General features: G+C 43.1%; 1 protein-coding gene across 1 annotated transcript; it reads right to left on the reverse strand.

Annotated features, from left to right (window-relative positions):
• Window positions 1-267: 267 nt before the first annotated feature.
• On the reverse strand, window positions 268-3,204 carry LOC103649512 (rRNA biogenesis protein RRP36). The gene is made up of 4 exons (XM_008675237.3): window positions 2,271-3,204; window positions 1,833-1,950; window positions 1,618-1,701; window positions 268-532 (listed from the first exon to the last, which is right to left on the reverse strand). Exons 1-4 carry the CDS (start codon window positions 2,292-2,294, stop codon window positions 516-518), a joined length of 243 nt encoding a protein of 80 aa, XP_008673459.1. The 5' UTR covers window positions 2,295-3,204; the 3' UTR covers window positions 268-515.
• Window positions 3,205-21,665: the final 18,461 nt, after the last annotated feature.

Here is a 21,665-nt window from a genome sequence, read left to right on the forward strand (position 1 = left end):
GAGCACATTATATTATATACCAAGTATAGAAACCAACTATCAAGAAAAACATATTCTAATAGAGCGTTAAAGTTTCAACAACACAATGACATGTATTAGTACTTAAACATACAAAAAAATGAGCATGTATCTACCATTGGTCCTACAAAAAAATGAGCATTTATATATAGCCCAACTCCAAAGCATTGTGTATTTGAAGTTACTTTTTCAGCAGTAAGATTTTCAGTTGTTATACCACATAAGAAATAAACATGTACATTTGTTGTATGGCAATTAAAATCCATAGAACATTTGCAGTTGTCCAATTTCATCCATATGGACATATGGTTCAATACTGAAATTATACACGACCCAAAGATCGAGGGAAAAGGTAAACATACAGATCTAGAGTTCCTCTAGAGTGTGTGTGCTTGAGAGCCTCATTGTAGTCCTACTCATGCATAAATATAATTCCGGCAATCAATCGCAGAACAGGATTGCTTCCAATTGCTGAATCACTCAACCATTCCTTGAGACTAGAGATAGCACCATCCTTCAAGATTGGACAAAAAATAATGTAAAATACATTTCAGAATATCTCGATGGAAATGAAAAATACTAAAAGATTAAACATCATAAATGCCTTTAAAGTTCAAACACACACACACACATACATGCGTAGAAATTAGGTATGTCAGCCTCATGAACTACTGTCTCATTACTATAATCAAATTATATGAAAGATAAACAATCACATATAATCTGGTCCGCTGGTGCCTCAAATCAGTAATCACCAGATGTAAGTTTACCATAAGTCTTTACTTCTAGTGTGGTCAAAGTAATTAGTCAATGATACTAACTCACTCAAGGAACATCATATGGTCAAATCTATGATTTAGTTCATATACAAATACGAGCAATATGTGTTTCGCAAACAGCAATACTTCTAGATGCTTCTTTTTGGTAGCATTTTATCACCTTTAGAAACTGTTATATATACTGCATGCTAAATAAGTAATTATGAACATTTACTATATGAACAAACATGTATAAAATTTATAACTTTGTGAAGTTAGATCTCCACCCACCCAACCAGATAGTGTCACCCTGGGATTCATATAAGTGGATTTCATGCTATATAAACTTATAAACAGCACAAGCACATATCATTGAAAGAGAGGTCATATGCATAGGCCATAGGCATACACAAGTTTGTGACAGTGATTTATCCAATACATGTCCAACAAACCTGCTAGGCTGATCATGAGGAGGTTTAAATAGTTGTGTACTTCCAATGCTATATTGTAGTAATCACATCATCAACCCTATGCCCTCGAATGATTGTTAGTTTTATGGAGACCTATTCAAAACAAAAAACACAAGACCATAGTATCCATGGTGCAAACGAGCTCAAGCTTTCAATTAAAATGGTAGTAGCAACCGACCATCAACATGTCACTCCATAACATCTAGCAATGCACAGGATGCACAGGATCTAACCCAGACCATAATACTTAGTTAAGCAGTAACAGATCTAACCCTCCTACCACGACTCCCATACCAACGACCCAGATCCAGACTAGCAGAGCGCGATTAAAGCCAGATCAGAGGTGACATAGTTCAGTCCAGCGCACTAACCTTGTCTCCAGTGAGGTACAGAGCGAGTAGCTTCATGGCCTGCAGCGAGGTAGCGACTGACGAGTCGATCTCGCTGATCACCAGCTGCACAAACACAGAAAGGCACGCGTGATCTCGCTGATCACCATCAGGTTGAGGAACAGATAGTAACCATTTGATTAGAAGATAGACAGATAGTGAGGAGAGGAAGGAGGTATTGGGATTGAGGAACTCACATTTCTTCAGATAGTATGGTCGTTTTCCAGCCTTTGCTGCCTCCCTCTCTTTCTTGATATGCTCACGCAAGATTTCCGATTCAGCGTTCTTTGGAGGATGAGACTTCAACTGCTTATCCTGTAGGTAGTTACATTCCAGGAATCAACTAAACCAATCAATCATATTGCTCCCAGAAGCATACAAAGGTCAGCTTTTAAAAGTTCTCTCATAGATGTCAGCTTGTTTCTGGCAACGCGTAACAACTGACATCATCTTTAACTCCATTCAGATCAAAAATTACAACTGTTGTCTAGTTTGTGATGCAATAACAAATAATTATATGCACAATATACTTTTAGCGGATAAACATAGATATCCAAGAGTTTCACCGAGTTAAACGGTAAAACGAGTGATGTAAAAATAGTAAAACGAGTGTTGTAAGAGAAGAAATAACATACCTTATTTTTGGAGTTTTTGTCCATCTTCGTCACTGTAGCTTTTCCAATGCTGAAAATACCTCAGCTTCCTTTGCTAGGACCACCTCCAATACTGAAATCACTCTACATCCTATTTCCCATCAAATATATCAGACCAACAAGAAATGGTGTTGGGGCAAACCTCATAACTTTTTGGAACCAATTTACTCCAGTAACACAAGTTACTGGGACAAAATCATGTGAATCTATTCCCAAAGCTTCCTAGGCTTCTTCTAACTTATCTTCAAATGAATCAAAGCTACCAATATTGAAGTAATACTTGTATCTACTGGGAGCAGGCTTGCCTAGGACATCTGTGGTAGAAGCACTACAATTTTATTTCCATCACGTAACTCTGCTTTCAGTACAACACCATAGACTGAATCATAAGGAAAAAATATCAAGTACCACAAAAAGCTAAAGGATATATCCAATCATATCTTTGAACAACTATTTTCAACAATAGCAAATTAAATCACTTCATATTTGAGATCCAATTTTACTTTAAACCACTTGTCTACTTTCTCCAATAGTCTGAAGCTCCTAATACAGAAGAGGGTCATATTAATTAGTAGTACTGTCACACCCGGTTTTGAAGGTAAACTGAATGCGAACCATGTATGTGCCAGGATCAGAAATTCACGTACATAGCGATTACATAAATGACTCATCATAGCACAATGCTTCGAATAACAATAAAGAATAATTAATATTAAGACTAGAGTCATTTACATAATATAAATCAAAGTACACAGAATCGAAACGTAGCCAACGTAAACAAACCCACCACAGGCAGCTGACTGGGGGAGGTCGCTAGCCTAATCCTCGAACTCATCGATGTCCTGGAACTCCTGGAGATCCACCTCGACGCCTTCTTCTCTTTCTTTACCTGAGCATAGATTGCACCAAAGGCAACCTGGTGTTTTGTGAAAGCAAGGGCGAGTACACATCAACGTACTCAGCAAATGTCCCATTTGGCTGTAGTGGACTAGCTTTATGTGGAGTTAATGTCAAGCAGTTGCTTTTAGTTGATCGGGTAATTATTACTAGTAGAGAGCCGGGTTTTAACATTAATCCAAGTTGTTAACCCAAAAGTACTCTTTCCAAACGGAAAGAATACTAGAAACCATAATCATAATAATAGAAACCAACATTATCCTCCTCATCATCATCATCTGTAAACAAAGTATCTCTGATCAATGTGTCTCTAATCAATGGAGCTCCCTTGGTTGCTCATAACCATGAGCACGGCTGATATATCAGTTTCATAACACTCTGCAGAGGTTGCGCACTTTACCCACAAGCCGTGATTCCCTCTCTAGCCCGGGCTTGCAAGACCCTTATTCACTCCCAAGGTGAATGGCCAGGGATTCACTACGAAGCCTTTACAAAGATTCCCTGAGGCTGTAGCCGCCCGTTAGGTTTCCTAAATGCATCGCACTCCTCCCCAAGGGGCGAACCAACCTTGGCAGAGCGAGCCGCATACACCGAGCCCCATTAACAGCACGACGGCGAAGCGAACTACACCCCAGTTCCTCTAATTATTTAGCTAAGGGCGTCCCATTCCACCCTCATGGTTGCACTGTTTTCCCGGGCGGTCATCCAACGAACCAGTCCTTACGGAGAGGCACTCGAGAAACAACTCGAGTCCCCTTAAATGCCACAAGTATATCATCATATCTAGAATAAAACCATAGTATCATCATTGTATCTCATCATGTTCATTGATTAAAGTAAAGCGCTAGCATGAAGCTAACCATAGTAACCCAAAAGGTAATCAAGGACAAGGTAAATAGAAAGCTAGTCAATCCTTATGTTGTTCATAGTATGCGGGACAGTGAATTATAAAGTAAATGGGACATAATGGGTCAGAGGACACTTGCCTTCACAAAACAGACGCTCAGGGTTTTCATTCTCGTAGAACTCTGAGAGTTCAATCTCTTGGTCGCCGAAGCTTGACTGTCGATTCCTCGAAGCTCAGAAACGGCTCACGATCTATTTGCGACACACAACGAATACAAACAGACACAAGCAAACATATATTTGCATAAGAACATTACACCATACAAGATAAAATATTATCAAAACAAGCATTATAAAATAGAGAGCGCCTCTATGGTTACACGAGGAAAAGAACCACGATAGACGAAGCTATGGTCGAGGGGTTAGCGTGTTTACGTTAAACAAGTACTAATTAGAACATCCAATTCAACATAATTATATTAATTGATATTAATCAAATGTAAATTAATACTACTACCTAGTTTTGACTAACTTACTATTTTAATAGTTGATGATTAAATAAATAACTAATTAACTCACATGAGTAATTATAAGCGAACGATTTAATCTCGCGTGCGAACAACGCGTGATACGCGCGAACGCCGTGACATACGAGAACGATTAAACGCACGTCGTGATTACACTAGTCAAGTATTGAATCAAAATACTTGAGTTCGCACTAATCATGTTAACATATATTTATAAAAGTGCCACTTAAAACTATAAATTAGTTTTAGCTAGATTGCTATTTTAATAATCCAACGAACAATTAATTAATTAATTAATTAGACTTGTGTCACGATAAAATAACGTCACTAACATGTTGGCGATATTATTATAAAATTAACGTAACTGGGACAAGTCGAGATGGATTTCAACGAAAAAGATATTGAACAATTAACAATTCACGAGATTACGACGACGTGGCACATTTCTATCGGACAAGGGCTGGCTACACAGAGACATAGATATCATGGTCACAGAGGATCCCGGGATCATGCATGCAAGGGGTGACGTCGTGCACAACAAGGGAATCCTGCATGCAAGGTGGGGCCTAACGATTTTTAAGCACGTAGTGGAGTTTTGGTGAAGTGCATGCAGGTAGTGCGTGTGTAGGTGGGCCCATGCATGGTTTCCTTTTTCCACGGCAGAAACCGCACGGGACGAAGGAATCGACCATGGCCGTTTGGCTGCGCGGAGGAAGGGCTCGACCAGCATGGGGCGATGCTCGCCGACGAGGGCAAGCATGGCCGCTGTGTTGCTCGACCGAGCGCCGGCTAGGCAGGGACATCGCCGGCCGGTGGCGAGGCTAGGCGGCGCCTGGTGAGCGGCTGCGCGCATTGGGGAAAGGAGTCGAGAGCATGGGTGCATCGAGGAGCTGTGTCGCCATGGCCGGCGACGTTGTGCTGCCCGGCGGTGGAGCACGAGAGGGGCGCGAGGGATGGTGCCACAGTGAGCGCGTGGGACCCACGAGCAGATATGGAGGTGGGGGCACGGCTGGGCGGGCCGATTCACGGCGCGCGCGCAGGAGAGCTCGGCGGGCTAGCAGCTAGCACGGCGGCTCGCCGGCGGCTCGGGGCAGGCCGCCGTGCGTGCCGCGCCGGGAAGAAGGAGAAAGGGGAATGGGAGAAGGGACGCGAGCTCACCACGGTGACGAACGGCGACTCCGGTGAGGCGAGCTTGGACGTCGGTGAAGACGGGGGCATGCGGGCTCGCTGGCCGGTCGACCGGCTGCCGCGCCGCGCTTCCATGCAGCACCGTCGGGGCTGGCCGCGCGCAGGGGTGAGGATGGGTGTCGCTTCGTGGCTGGCCAGGGGCAGGGCCGCCAGGCGCCAGGGGCTCGGCCACGGCTCACCACGCGCGGGCGCTGGTCGCCGCGCCGGGCTGCCGCGCCACCGTGGGCAGGAGCCAGGGGAAGAGGCGGGACAGAGAAAGAAGGAGAGCGTGTTGAGGGGAGAGAGTAAGGAACGTGCGGGGAGGTTCCTTTTTTGTTGTTTCTTTTCTTTTGTTCCTTTTTTTCTAAATATACATATTAGAATATTCTGAAAATGTAATAAATTATAAATAATAAAAAAAACCAATTCCGAAAGAATAATTAGGGTAAGTCTTATTTATTTAAATAAAATGGGTTTTTACAAAAATAATTCGAATACAAATAAACCTTTGAAAATTAATTAACAAACAGAAGTCATGCTCTAAAAATAAATGCATTAACCGTTGATTAAAGTTTTATATTACTCAAAGGCTAATTTTGTTTCACAACATTATTTTCTTAAAAAAAAACTCTCTACTCTAATGGATTTAACAACCAAAATTTATTTGCTTTTAACCAATGGGAAAAATAGAAAAGAAGATGATAAAGAGAGGGTAACACCTGAATTTGGTGAATATTCGAAAAGAAATTTTATATCCCCAAATTCAGGGTGTTACAAATCTAACCCCCTTAACAGAATCTCGTCCTCGAGATTCAAGAAGAGGCTAGCAAGAAAATGAGATTGGTTCATTAGTCTTTCATAGCTTCTTCTAACTCAACTTTGACTCCGCCGGCTTGACTTGTGAATTGGTTGCTTTGACCATCAGATGCTTGAGACCGATTGATGCAATTCTTGAGGATCTCCTAGACCTGTGGGTTAGGACCCACACACGCTTTCGCTGCGCAACTCTGATCTTGTTGGTTGATGTTGATCGCATTGTCTTCATTGGGGTTAGCGGCTAACCCCCTTAACAGGAGCGTTGATATGCACTTGGTGAAGATGTCACCGACTCTGATCTTGACTGATTTGGAGGAGTTGGAGGTTGCCAAATGGATAGGTGCAAGAGGAAAGAATAGCGAGAAAAGGTAAGTATAGACGGATTAGAGAGAGCAGGGGGAGAACCCAACTACTTAACTCTATGGCACTCACCTAGTAAACAGATTCCATTGCAGACCAAGGGCCACAACACATCAACACTCATTCCAAAGAAGCAAATCAGTCATAACAGAAGGACAAACATCATGAGCACACAGCAACAAACATCTCGTTGTTATACGTTCCTTTTAATTAAATGGTGGTCTTTCCTTAAAAAGGTAAACTACTCTAAGGCCAACAAAAGGCAAGGGGAATAATAAGACATGGAGGGTAGGGTCATGAGCATAATAAAGGATGGAGCTAAAGCACTGATTGTAACCGACAAGGGAGAGAATGCAACCAAGGTCAGGATAGGTAAAACACCATTCTCAAATCGAGATGGAAAAGATGATATTTCAAAAGGTAGGCATAAGATAACATCATGGAAAGATCTAGAGATTACAAAGGTAAGGGAGGTGAAAGGCAAAAACACACCAAAAGATAGAGTTAGGACAAGACTTGCAACGCGACAGAGGAAAAAGGGAACGAACAAGAGCGGGATAGGTAAGGCATCACTCTTGAAATGAAATGGGAGAGGAGGCTTTAAAATGCAGGTGCAAGATAAGCATCAGGGTAAAGATCAAGGGATGACAAGGGTTAAGGTGATAACAGACAAACACAACCAGGGATGTATTTTAGACAAATCTTGTGAGGCATCAAAGAAGGGGAAGCAATCAATGGTGAAGTAGGTGAGGCATTATCCTCAAACAGTGATGAAAAAGAGGTGGCTTTAAAGGGTAGGTTCAAAGTAGGCATGTGGCAAGGGCATAGGTATCACGAGGGTTTAAAGGTGATAACGGACAAGGATGTAGGAAAGGAGGTAAATGTGCATAAGAACCAAGAATATAAATACCACAAAGGATGGAGTTAAGACAAGACCTGCAAATGTAAAAGAAGAGGGTACGTCCATGGGCTAGATAAGTAAATTGTCACTCTCAAGTTGAGGTGGAAGAGAGGGGATTTTTAAAGAGTAGGAATAAAGATGGGTATCAAGGTGAGATCGATGGATGACAAGGAGATGGTGATAGCAAATAAAACACATAACAAAGGATGGAATTAAGACAAAACTTATAAGGCGACGAGAAGTGAAAAGAAATCAAGGGAGAGATAGGTTACTCACAACTCTCAAACTGGGTTGAAAAAAGGGGAGGCTTTTAAAGGATGAGTTCAAGATAAGCATTTAGGTAGAGGACATCAATGTCACAAGGGTCAAAGGCGACAACCGACCAATGTGTATGTGAGAAGGTAAAGGCATAGAAGAGCTAGTGATATAAGTATAGCAAGGAATGGGGTTACGTCAAGGCTTACACGCGGTGAGGAAGAGGGTATTGCCAAGGGGGGGGAATAAGTAGAACACCGCTCTCAAATTGGGATAGGAGATTGGAGATTTTAGATAACAGACATAATATAATCACATGGTAGGATAGAGTGATGAGAAGTGTAAAGGAAATAACAAACAAAAACACAACAAATGATAGAGTTAAAAACTCGCAGGTGACAGAGGAGGACACGACCAAGGGAAGAGTAGGTAAAGTACAACGCTTAGATTGAGATGGAAAAGAGGAGATTTTAAAGGGCCAGTATAATATAAACATCAATGTAAGATATAGAGGTGTCAAAGGTAAAGGTAATAATAATGAAAAGCATAAGGATAGAGTTCAGGCAAGACTCGCTAGGTGGCGAAGTGGAGAAAACAATCGAGGGAAAGATGGGTAAGGTTGCAACAGAATGGTTGAAGTAAAGAAAATTAATTACCAAGTGGAGTTACAAGGAGACAACGAGATTACCAAGGATATGCAAAATAAAATGACCGCTCATGGATCATTAAGAAACAAGGGTGGTCAAGGGCATGTTAACTGAAATGTCTCAAACAGATATTGGGATATAAAGGTAAGCATATATAAAAATAAGAGTATGCAAGATTCTAATGGTACGAGCATACCAAGACCAAGAGAGTACAAATTGCCAAAAAGATAGCGACTTAACAATAGAATAGGAAAGGGTCTCAAAAGACAGTAAGATCATGGACATATAAACTGAAATGTAAAAATAGGCAACTGAGTTTTCAGGGTTAAGTGTTTGAATTAAGGGATAAAGGTATGGAAGAATCCAAAAGATGCAGCATGCCAGTACCAAGAGAATAGAGATTGCCAAATGGTAGCAACTTAATGACGAAAAATCCCAAAAAGACAAGAAGGTTATGGTCAGGGGGCATCTACAAAGATGTCGCAAGCACAAGAGTGAGTTCAGATCTAATAGATTGAGAGAAGTATAGACCATACTAGAATAAAATACTTTTGGCAAGGGGGCATATAGGAGCACAATAAAGAATTAGTCGAGGTGGCTAATATTTTGAAACAGAATCAAGGATGAGATGGAGTAATAATCAATAAGTCCTTAAAACGGCCAATGCTACTCTAGGATAGCGATCCTACAGTCAGCAAGGCTTTTATACCACTTATGTCACACCCGGTTTTGAAGGTAAACCGAATGCGAACCATGTACGTGCCAGGATCAGAAATTCACGTACATAGCGATTACATAAATGACTCATCATAGCACAATGCTTCGAATAACAATAAAGAATAATTAATATTAAGACTAGAGTCATTTACATAATATAAATCAAAGTACACAGAATCGAAACGTAGCCAACGTAAACAAACCCACCACAGGCAGCTGACTGGGGGAGGTCGCTAGCCTAATCCTCGAACTCATCGACGTCCTGGAACTCCTGGAGATCCACCTCGACGCCTTCTTCTCTTTCTTTACCTGAGCATAGATTGCACCAAAGGCAACCTGGTGTTTTGTGAAAGCAAGGGTGAGTACACATCAACGTACTCAGCAAATGTCCCGTTTGGCTGTAGTGGACTAGCTTTATGTGGAGTTAATGTCAAGCAGTTGCTTTTAGTTGATCAGGTAATTATTACTAGTAGAGAGCCAGGTTTTAACATTAACCCAAGTTGTTAACCCAAAAGTACTCTTTCCAAACGGAAAGAATACCAGAAACCATAATCATAATAATAATAGAAACTAACATTATCCTCATCATCATCATCATCTGTAAACAAAGTATCTCTGATCAATGTGTCTCTAATCAATGGAGCTCCCTTGGTTGCTCATAACCGTGAGCACGGCTGATATATCAGTTTCATAACACTCTGCAGAGGTTGCGCACTTTACCCACAAGCCGTGATTCCCTCTCTAGCCCGGGCTTGCAAGACCCTTATTCACTCCCAAGGTGAATGGTCAGGGATTCACTATGAAGCCTTTACAAAGATTCCCTGAGGCTGTAGCCGCCCGTTAGGTTTCCTAAATGCACCGCACTCCTCCCCAAAGGGCGAACCAACCTTGGCAGAGCGAGCCGCATACATCGAGCCCCATTAACGATACAACAACGAAGCGAGCTACACCCCAGTTCCTCTAATTATTCAGCTAAGGGCGTCCCATTCCACCCTCATGGTTGCACTGTTTTCCCGGGCGGTCATCCAACGAAACAGTCCTTACGGAGAGGCACTCGAGAAATAGCTCGAGTCCCCTTAAATGCCACAAGTATATCATCATATCTAGAATAAAACCATAGTATCATCATTGTATCTCATCATGTTCATTGATTAAAGTAAAGCGCTAGCATAAAGCTAACCATGGTAACCCAAAAGGTAATCAAGGACAAGGTAAATAGAAAGCTAGTCAATCCTTATGCTGTTCATAATATGCGGGACAGTGAATTATAAAGTAAATGGGACATAATGGGTCAGAGGACACTTGCCTTCACAAAACAGACGCTCAGGGTTTTCATTCTCGTAGAACTCGGAGAGTTCAATCTCTTGGTCGCCGAAGCTTGACTGTCGATTCCTCGAAGCTCAGAAACGGCTCACGATCTATTTGCGACGCACAACGAATACAAACAGACACAAGCAAACATATATTTGCATAAGAACATTACACCATACAAGATAAAATATTATCAAAACAAGCATTATAAAATAGAGAGCGCCTCTATGGTTACGCGAGGAAAAGAACCACGATAGACGAAGCTATGGTCGAGGGGTTAGCGTGTTTACGTTAAACAAGTACTAATTAGAACATCCAATTCAACATAATTATATTAATTGATATTAATCAAATGTAAATTAATACTATTACCTAGTTTTGACTAACTTACTATTTTAATAGTTGATGATTAAATAAATAACTAATTAACTCACATGAATAATTATAAGCGAACGATTTAATCTCGCGTGCGGACAACGCGCGATACGCGTGAACGCCGTGACATACGAGAACGATTAAACACACGTCGTGATTACACTAGTCAAGTATTGAATTAAAATACTTGAGTTCGCACTAATCATGTTAACATATATTTATAAAAGTGCCACTTAAAACTATAAATTAGTTTTAGCTAGATTGCTATTTTAATAATCCAACGAACAATTAATTAATTAATTAGACTTGTGTCACGATAAAATAACGTCACTAACATGTTGGCGATATTATTATAAAATTAACGTAACTGGGACAGGTCGAGATGGATTTCAACGAAAAAGATATTGAACAATTAACAATTCACGAGATTACGACGACGTGGCACATTTCTATCGGACAAGGGCTGGCTACACGGGGGCATAGATATCATGGTCACAGAGGATCCCGGGATCATGCATGCAAGGGGTGACGTCGTGCACAGCAAGGGAATCCTGCATGCAAGGTGGGGCCTAACGATTTTTAAGCACGTATTGGAGTTTTGGTGAAGTGCATGCAGGTAGTGCGTGTGTAGGTGGGCCCATGCATGGTTTCCTTTTTCCACGGCAGAAACCACACGGGACGAAGGAATTGGCCATGGCCGTTTGGTTGCGTGGAGGAAGGGCTCGACCGACATGGGGCGATGCTCGCCGACGAGGGCAAGCATGGCCGCTGTGCTGCTCGACCGAGCGCCGGCTAGACAGGGACATCGCCTGCCGGTGGCGAGGCTAGGCGGCGCCTGGTGAGCGGCTGCGCGCACTGGGGAAAGGAGTCCATGGGTGCATCGAGGAGCTGTGTCGCCATGGCCGGCGACGTTGTGCTGCCCGGCGGTGGAGCACGAGAGGGGCGCGGTGGATGGTGCCACGCGAGCGCGTGGGACCCACGAGCAAATACGGAGGTGGGGGCACGGCTGGGCGGGCCGATTCACGGCGTGCGCGCAGGAGAGCTCGGCGGGCTAGCAGCCAGCACGGCGGCTCGCCGGCGGCTCAGGGCAGGCCGCCATGCATGCCGCGCCGGGAAGAAGGAGAAAGGGGAAGGGGAGAAGGGACGCGAGCTCACCACGGTGACGAACGACGACTCCGGCGAGGCGAGCTTGGACGTCGGCGAGGACGGGGGCGCGCGGGCTCGCTGGCCGGTGGACCTGCTGCCGCGCCACGCTTCCATGCAGCGCCGTCGGGGCTGGCCGCACGCAGGGGTGAGGATGGGTGTCGCGTCGTGGCTGGCCAGGGGGCAGGGCCGCCAGGCGCCAGGGGCTCGGCCGCGGCTCACCGCGCACGGGCGCTGGTCGCCGCGCTGGGCTGCCGCGCCACCATGGGCAGGAGCCAGGGGAAGAGGCGGGACAGAGAAAGAAGGAGAGCGTGCTGAGGGGAGAGAGTAAGGAACGTGCGGGGAGGTTCCTTTTTTGTTGTTTCTTTTCTTTTGTTCCTTTTTTTCTAAATATACATATTAGGATATTCTGAAAATAATTAGGGTAAGTTATAAATAATAAAAAAACCAATTTCGAAAGAATAATTAGGGTAAGTCTTATTTATTTAAATAAAATGGGTTTTTACAAAAATAATTTGAATACAAATAAACCTTTGAAAATTAATTAACAAACAAAAGTCATGCTCTAAAAATAAATGCATTAACCGTTGATTAAAGTTTTATATTACTCAAAGGCTAATTTTGTTTCACAACATTATTTTCTTAAAAAAACTCTCTACTCTAATGGATTTGACAACCAAAATTGATTTGCTTTTAACCAGGGAAAAATAGAAAAGAAGATGATAAAGAGAGGGTAACACCTGAATTTGGTGAATATTTGAAAAGAAATTTTATACCCCCAAATTCAGGGTGTTACAAGTACATGTAGTCTTGGTAATCCAACAAAATACACTGCTCTCATGTATATTGATTGATGTGATGTAATATTAAAAAAGCATGATAATTGGCTTGGTGCCTAAAGATTTTAATTCTGGTGATCACTAACTATTTTTCACTTTCATGTATAATTTTGATTTTATAATGTTGCTTAGAAGCATTTGTCGGATGCTTAGACAAAAAACAGAGAAAACAAAATGATGAGGTGTTCATGTTTGTTTTGTTTCATGGCTCTTTTAGTTTCTACTGTAGGCATTATTTTAGACAAATTATATATACATATATCTGTTGGGGGTATGCTTCATAGCCGAAGATCCTAAAAGAGGAGAACACCTTCGGTAGATCCTTTCAGAAGCAGCGCCGAAGTTATCATTGATAGAGCTTCGGCACAGTGACAAATCTCAAGACGAAGGGGGCGAACCGACTTAAAGATGAAATGACTCAAAGACCCATGATGTTTTGTGTCAGTATTGTAATTGATTATAAAGGGCATAAACGTAATTTCACATAGGCTATGTTCTGTGTCTATAAATAGATGAACAGTACCCCCGTACTGTTCATGCAATCTTGTAATTGCTCACGCATCACACTGGAATTATTGTTTTCCGTCAAGGAGAAGGTATAAACGTATCCAAATATCATGTTTTAATATTCAGATCCATGTAATGAAATATACGAATAAAGTTGTTTGTTTTCGACATATGTTTTACATATTATACTTCATTTTATATTGTTGTATAAGTCTAATCACGAAGGTATGACCTTCGTGATATTTTGCCCACGACCTTCGTCCGAAGTTCATTAAATCCTTAGGGAAATAATGCTTCAGCGGACGAAGGGCATTAACATTTAACATTTTTATGTTGCCTTGTTCTTAATTCATAGCATTTGAGAACAAGTCCCCAACATTGGCGCCCACCTCCGGTGAACTCACTTCCACTTTCTGAGCTAATGGCTTCGGTCAACAACCAAGCTGGAGCTGCTTCGGCTACGAAGCTGGTGCTCCCGATAACAGGCGGATCATGCTCAGAACCGGCCAACAAGAAGCAGAAGAAGGAGGCACAAAGAAGGGTACAACATGTCAGGGTGCAGGGACCCTTCATCAAGTCAAGATGGTCTCACATCCCAATTACCTTCTCCCAAGAGGACCTTTAGCTCAAGGATTATCCTCACAATGATGCTATGGTTATTTCTTGTGTTATCAAAGGTTTTCTGGTCCACAATGTTCTGGTTGATACAGGCAGTGCAGCGGATATTATATTTGCTAAGGCCTTCAGATAAATGCAAGAGCCAGAAGATAAGATTCATGATGCTACACACCCTCTCTGTGGCTTCGGAGGAAGATAGATTGTAGCACTAGGCAAGATCATGATGCCAGTGACCTTCGGATTTGTTAACAACACCAGAACTGAGCAAGTTGTGTTTGATATTGTCGATATGGAGTACCCCTATAATGCAATCATTGGTCGTGGAACACTCAATGCTTTCAAAGCAATTCTTCATCCAGCATATCTTTGCATGAAGAAACCTTCGGATCAAGGACCTATTGCTATTCATGGGAGTCAGGAAGCTGCCAGAAAGGCTGAAGGGAACTGGACAGATTCAAAGGCAATCCATAGTATAGATGGAGCCGAAGCTTGTGAGCAGTACAAGTACAGAAGGGAGAAGGCTGCTTCGGCCGATCAGCCGAAGCCCATGCTTTTATGTGAAGATATTGCAGAGCAGAAGGTGCTGCTGGGATCTCAATTGTCTAAAGAACAGGAGAAAACCCTGATAAGGTTTTTGTTCAACAACAAAGATGTCTTTGCATGGTCAGCCAATGATCTCTGTGGTGTTAACAGGGATGTCATTGAACACTCGCTCAATGTTGATCCATCCTTCAGACCCAAAAAGCAGAGGCTTCGGAAAATGTCTGATGACAAAGCCGAAGGTGCTCGGAATGAAGTGAAAAGACTTCTTAGCGTTGGAGTCATCAGAGAAGTGAAATACCCAGAATGGCTAGCCAACACTGTCATGGTGAAGAAGGCCAATGGTAAATGGAGGATGTATATTGATTTTACTGATCTCAACAAGGCTTGTCCGAAGGATGAGTTTCCATTACCAAGGATCGATTCTCTAGTAGACGCGGCAGCTTCGTCAGAGCTTATGAGTCTACTAGATTGTTATTCAGGCTATCATCAAATTTGGATGAAGAAAGAGGATGAGCCGAAAACTAGCTTCATAACCCCTAGTGGAACATATTGTTATCTTCGGATGCCTGAGGGGCTCAAGAATGCTGGAGGAAGCTTCAGTAGAATGACAGCGAAGGTTCTTCATTCTCAGATAGGCAGAAATGTGCTAACATATGTTGATGATATTATAGTAAAAAGCACGAAGCAAGAAAATCACATTGCTGATTTGCAGGAGACATTTGCTAATTTTAGACAAGCTGGTCTGAAGCTGAATCCAGAGAAGTGTGTCTTTGGAGTGAAGAAGGGGAAATTCCTTGGTTGTCTGGTTTCAACAAAAGGAATCGAAGCTAATCCAAATAAAATCGAAGCTATTCTTCGGATGGAGCCGCCAAGCACAAAGAAGGGGGCTCAACGGCTGACAGGAAGATTGGCATCTCTAAATCGATTCATATCTAGATCAGCAGAGAGAAATTTACCATTCTTTGAAGTGCTGAAGTCAGCCAAAGTCTTTCAATGGGGATCAGCTCAGCAGAAAGCCTTCGAAGAGCTGAAGCAGTATCTGATAGATCTAACGACCCTAACTCCACCAGCGCCAGGGGCTCCTCTGTTGTTGTATGTGGCAGCTTCGCACTCAGCAGTGAGTGCGGCACTTGTCCAAGAAAAGCTTGAAGGACAAACCAAAAAGCAAGCCCCAATATACTTCGTCTCCGAAGTCCTCAGTCTATCAAAGAAGAACTATACAGAATTAGAGAAGGTGTTATATGCTGTCTTAATGGCCTCCAGGAAGCTACGACATTACTTTCAAGCATATCATATAATTGTTCCTTCGTCACAACCTTTGATGGATATCATGAGGAACAGAGAAGCTACTGGAAGAATTGGAAAGTGGGCTACGGAGCTCAACGAGTTCAGCATTGATTATGTGCATAGATTCTCAATACAGTCCCAAGCGTTAGCAAACTTCATCGCTGATTGGACGCCAGGGGCACAGGGAGAAGAAACAACTAAAGATGCCGAAGCTTGGACAGTATTCTGCGACGGTTCTTGGGGAACCTTCGAGGCAGGAGCAGCTGCTGTGTTAGTTGCACCTTCCAAAGTTAGAACTTGCTACACAGTAAAACTTGATTTAGCTGCACAAATAATATTGCTGAGTACGAAGCTTTGCTTTTGGGGCTTCGGAAGTTAAAGGCAATGGGGATTAGAAGGGCGGTTCTTAAAACCGATTCCCAAGTTATTTCTGGTCATGTTGATAAGAGTTGTAAAGCAAGAGACCCGAAGCTTGAGAAATACTTGGACACGGTCCGAAGCATTGAAGCTTCCTTCGAAGGGTTTTCTATCAAGAATATTCCTCGAGGAGAAAATGAACATGCTGATTTGCTAGCCAAGTCAGCGGCATAGGGGCTGCCCCTACCTTCGGAAGTATTTTTTGAAACAATAAAAGCACCTTCGGTGGAACTTCTTGAAAGAGCAGTGCTCAATATATCTCCTGTTCATAGTGAAGATTGGAGAACTGAGATTATGTCTTTCCTCTAGGGTAATTTCCTTTCAGATGACGAAGCTTATAATAAGAGAATAGAGGCAAGAGCTCGACCATATGTCATAATAGAAGGAGAGCTATACAAGCATGGAGTTTGTTCTCCATTGCTCAAATGTTTATCCAGAGCTGAAGGTATAGAATTGATGAAGGAAATACACGCAGGCCTGTGTGGATCTCACATTGGATCTAGGCCCTTGCTAGGAAAAGTTTTTCGTCAAGGATTTTATTGGCCGAAGGCAGCTTCGGATGCAGCAGAATTAGTTCAAAAATGCGAAGGATGTCAGAAATGCGCAAGAGATCAAAAACAGCCTTCGTCTATGACTTAATACAACCAACTTGGCCATTGCAAAGGTGGGGCCTTGATTTGTTAGGCCCGTTACCACCAGCACAAGGAAATTTAAAATATGTTGTGGTGGCAGTAGAATATTTTTCTAAGTGGATTGAGGCGAAGCCTTTAGCCACAATAACTTCGGTTACCATTCAGAAATTTTTCTGGCAGAATATTGTTTGTCGCTTCGGAGTGCCGAAGGCCATTACTGTGGATAACGGAACACAGTTTGATGCCGAAGCTTTTAAAGAGTTCTGTGGACAAATTGGCATGAAGATCCATTTTGCATCGGTTAGGCATCCAGAGTCAAATGGACTTGTCGAAAGAACTAACGGCATCATAATGATGGGAATAATGAAATCAATCTTCAATCAGCCCAGAGGAAAATGGCCAGATGAATTAATTAAAGTGGTGTGGAGCCACAATACAACAGCATCAAGGTCAACAGGCTTTACACCATTCAAGTTATTATTTGGTGACGAAGCAATAACTCTAGAAGAAGCAAAAGCGGGATCAAAAAGAGCAGTGGCTTCGGCAGAGGACGAAGCTGATTACTCTGTGGAGAAAGATGCTATAGAAGCGATCAGGCTTCAGGCTGTGGAAAACATCAATAAATATCAAGCCGAAACAATAAAATGGCGTGATAGAAAGGTTCGGCTAAAGAACATTAAGCCAGGACATTTGGTGCTTCGGAGAGTGGCCAACCCAGATACAGTAGGCAAGCTACAGCTGAAATGGGAAGGACCTTTTCTGGTAGTATCTTCATCAAGACCAGGTTCTTATAGATTGAAGGATATGGACGGCAACGACATTCCTAGATCATGGTATGCGGATGAGCTTCAGCGATATTATGTCTAACTTGATGTAATTTTTTCTGTTCTTTCCTATGGCACCCTTTTCCTTTCCAAAGGGGGAGAAAGGTTTTTAATGGGGCCATAGCATGTAATTTCTCTTTTTCTTATTTCAGCTCTATAAGAGCAATATCCCCCAAAGATGTTGTAAGGAAAATGGACCCCGGGCCATTTGGCTAATTGAGTTTTGGTGTTTGATGATTAACACAACCTGTGGACTAATGTGTTTGCTAGTATTTATACTTATAGTTCACAGGATGCAAAGAGAATTGGACCAAGGCTATGAGGATGCAACACCTCAAAGGAAGACATAAAAAGATGCATAGGAGTCCAATACTCAAGAACAAAAGAAGCCCGAAGAAATCAGCGAAGAAACCCAAGAAGCGGGCTATCAGCCAGCGCCTGGTGGCGCACCGGACAGTGATGTCCGGTGTGCACCGGACTGTCCGGTGTGGCACCGGACAGTCTGCGCAAAGAGGCCACAGACAGGCGCTCTCTGGCTGTAGCACCGGACTGTCCGGTGTGCCACGGGCAGACGGCAATGGTCGGATCCAACGGTCGACTGCTACAGGCGCCAACGGTCGGCTGACGTGGCGTGCACCGGACACTGCACAGTAGATGTCCGGTGGTGCACCGGACTGTCCGGTGCACCCGACGACAGAAAGCTGCTGCTTTCTGTCCAACGGCTAGTTGGGGGTGTGGAGGCTATAAATACCACCCCAACCGGCCATTCTCAAGTGTGAGAGCCCAAGCAACATACCAAGACACATAGTGCATATTTCCAAGAGCTCAAACACCCAAGTGCTTAATAGAATCACTCGGTGATTAGCGTAGGTGCTTTGCGAAGTGCTTAGGTTAGTTAGACCGCTTTAGCGCTTGCTCTAGGTGAACCCTAGTTAGTTGAGTGAGTTTTGTAAAACCACACAACCCCTCGGCTCTTGCGTGAGTCGTTGTAATTGTACCGAGTGGGGCGAGAGTCTTGCGAGACCGTGACAACCGCGTTTGTGTCACGGCCGCCACCGTGTACCGGAGGGAACGAGGCCCGCGGCGTTTCGGCCGGAAGCTCGATAGTGGAGACGGCGGGGAGCGTCCGAGAGGAGCCGGAAGCGGAGCACCACTTGCGCGTGGAGAAGGCCCGTGGCTCTCTACGGAGTTACTCGACCGTGGTGCTTGGCCCTCGCGTGGGCTTCCCTTTGCGTAGGGGCACCAACGAGGATTATTCGGGACCTTGCGTGGTTCCGGATACCTCGGTAAAAATACCAGCGTCATCCACGAGAGTTTGCTTCTCTACTTAGCTCTTTACATTCCGCATTTATATTAAGCATTTAAGTTTCAATCTTGTAGTCATACTTATTTAGTGTAGATTGAAACTTAGCCATTGCGGTAGAGATAGCAACACTTAGACAAAACCTAGTTTGCACATTCTAGTTTTGATTTCTTGCATAGGTTTTGCTCTAGGGTTTTAATTGTGGCCTAGTTTAGTAAAAGTTTTAGAAGTTCTAATTCACCCCCCCCCCCTCTTAGGCGTCACCCGTTTCCTACAAGTGGTATCAGAGCCCGGTTTGGCTCATTTGAAACATTTTAGCTTCACCGCTAAAAGAGCCGACGCTTTTTAGAGGAAGGGATGGATACCCATAGGCCACCACACTTCGACGGCACTAACTTCCCTTATTATAGTGCTAGAATGGCTTGTTACCTAGAGGCCGTTGATCTAGGTGTTTGGAGAGTCACTCGTGATGGGATGAAACCCCTCAAGAATCCCGAGAAACCCACCACGAGTGAGGAAAAAGAAATTCATTTAAATGCTAGAGCCAAAAATTGCTTGTATGAATCTCTTAGCATGGATATTTTTAACCAAGTATTTACCTTGAAAACTGCTAATGAGATTTGGCTAAAATTGCATGAGCTCCATGACGGCACATCCAATGTCCGTGAGCAAAAACATTGCCTAGTCTTAAATGAGTATAATTCTTTTGCTATGAAAGATGATGAGCTTGTTAGAGACATGTATTCTCGTTTGAATCTAATAATCAATGAGCTCAACTCTATTGGCATTAATAAGCTAGGTGATGCGGACATTGTGAGGAAGATTATCTCCCTGCTACCACAACAAAGATATGGGAGCATCATCACCATCCTTCACAACATGGAGGACTTGAGCAACATGACCCCGACCATTGTGATTGGGAAAATCGCGGCCTTTGAAATGTCGCGAAAAATGAGTCGGGGAGAGGAGCCAACTTCCTCAAGACCATATGCTTTTGCATGTGATGAAAGGAAGGGCAAAAAGAAGGCTCCCACTCCAAGTTCCTCAAGTGAAGAAGAGGAAGAAGAAGAAAGTGATGATGATGAAGATAATCAACCATGCACATCATCCTCCGAGGACGAAGAAACAATCCGACGTGTCGGAAAGGTAATGAGGATGATCCGCAAGATTAATATAATGGGTGTGCCCCTGCAGGTCGAGGATCTTCTCTTTAACATTGACAGGAAAAAGCAAAGAAAGAGAGGATGCTTCGCATGTGGGGAGAAGGGCCACTTCAGGGACAGCTGTCCAACTTTGGCTGAACCCAAAAAGGAGAGGAGCAAAGGCAAGGCGCTAACAAGTGTTAGAACTTGGGATGACTCTTCAAGTGAAGACGAACCTCCAAGAACGTGCAGCCACCGGTCCTCATCACGCTCATCACGATCATCACACAAATGCCTTATGGCAAGAGGTAACAAAAGCATTCCATCCTCTAGTGATGAAAGTAGTAGTGATGATGAAGGTGAGGGAAAGCCCTCTGTAGATGAGCTTGCGAAAGCCGTAGAATTTTTCCAGGATGTCTGCACTAAGCAAAAAGCTCAACTTAAAACTTTGAAAAATAAGTTGGTTAGCTCTCAAAATGATTACAAAGGTTTGCTAGAAAAATTTGAAACTTTTGTAAACTTAAACTGTGAGCTATCAACTAAAATTGAGCTATTAGAATCTAGTGCTCCATCCACTGCTACCGATGATAGCCTTATTAAAAAGAATGAAAAACTGAAGGCTAAGTTAGCTAGCTCCCAAGAAGCTATTGAAAATTTGCTAGAGAAAATGGAAATTCTTAGCATACACAATAATGAGCTAACTACTAAGCTAGAAAACATTGGTAGCACCCCAGCAGCATCTTTAGTTGAAATACCTGAAATAATTAAGAAAGATGCTTCTACTTCCTGCTTTGACTTAATTGATGATTCTAACCCCTGCAACCAAGTCGTTGTTGAGAATATTGTTGTAGAGACATGTTCGGATGAGGTTGCAAAGGAAAATGAACAATTAAAGCAAGAAGTGGCTCGCCTTGGCAAGGCTTTGTATGACAAGAAAGGCAAAGCCAAACAAATCCGACCTCCACAGGATAACACCACTGCGGGAGTGAACAAGCCTGTAGAGGGAGAAACTGTGATTTGTAGGCTATGCCACATGGAAGGCCACAAGTCTTTCCAATGCAAGGCGATGACCAGGGATAAACAAAGGCAAAAGCTCAAGCAAAAGCCATCAAGCAAAATCTCCAACACCTACATCAAAAAGGTGGATAAAAAGACTGCTACACCATACTTAATCAAAAAGAAGAAGAATGGGAAGATGATAGCAATCAAGGCCAACAAGCAAGCCAACAAAGGAAAGGGGGCCAAACGCATCTGGGTGCCAAAGGAAATAATTTCAACCATGAAAAGCACCAAGAAGGTTTGG

The sequence above is a fragment of the Zea mays genome, chromosome 3, assembly GCF_902167145.1.
Source record: "Zea mays cultivar B73 chromosome 3, Zm-B73-REFERENCE-NAM-5.0, whole genome shotgun sequence".
Classification (NCBI taxonomy): domain Eukaryota; kingdom Viridiplantae; phylum Streptophyta; class Magnoliopsida; order Poales; family Poaceae; genus Zea; species Zea mays.

Bases quoted from the DNA above. Each gene is read 5' to 3' on its own strand.
- LOC103649512 (XM_008675237.3), bottom strand. From the start codon at position 2,294: ATGGACAAAAACTCCAAAAATAAG. The intron at 1,951-2,270 runs GTATGTTATTTC...AACTACCTACAG, and splicing joins ACAAAAACTCCAAAAATAAG to GATAAGCAGTTGAAGTCTCA. The intron at 1,702-1,832 runs GTGAGTTCCTCA...GTGTTTGTGCAG, and splicing joins ACCATACTATCTGAAGAAAT to CTGGTGATCAGCGAGATCGA.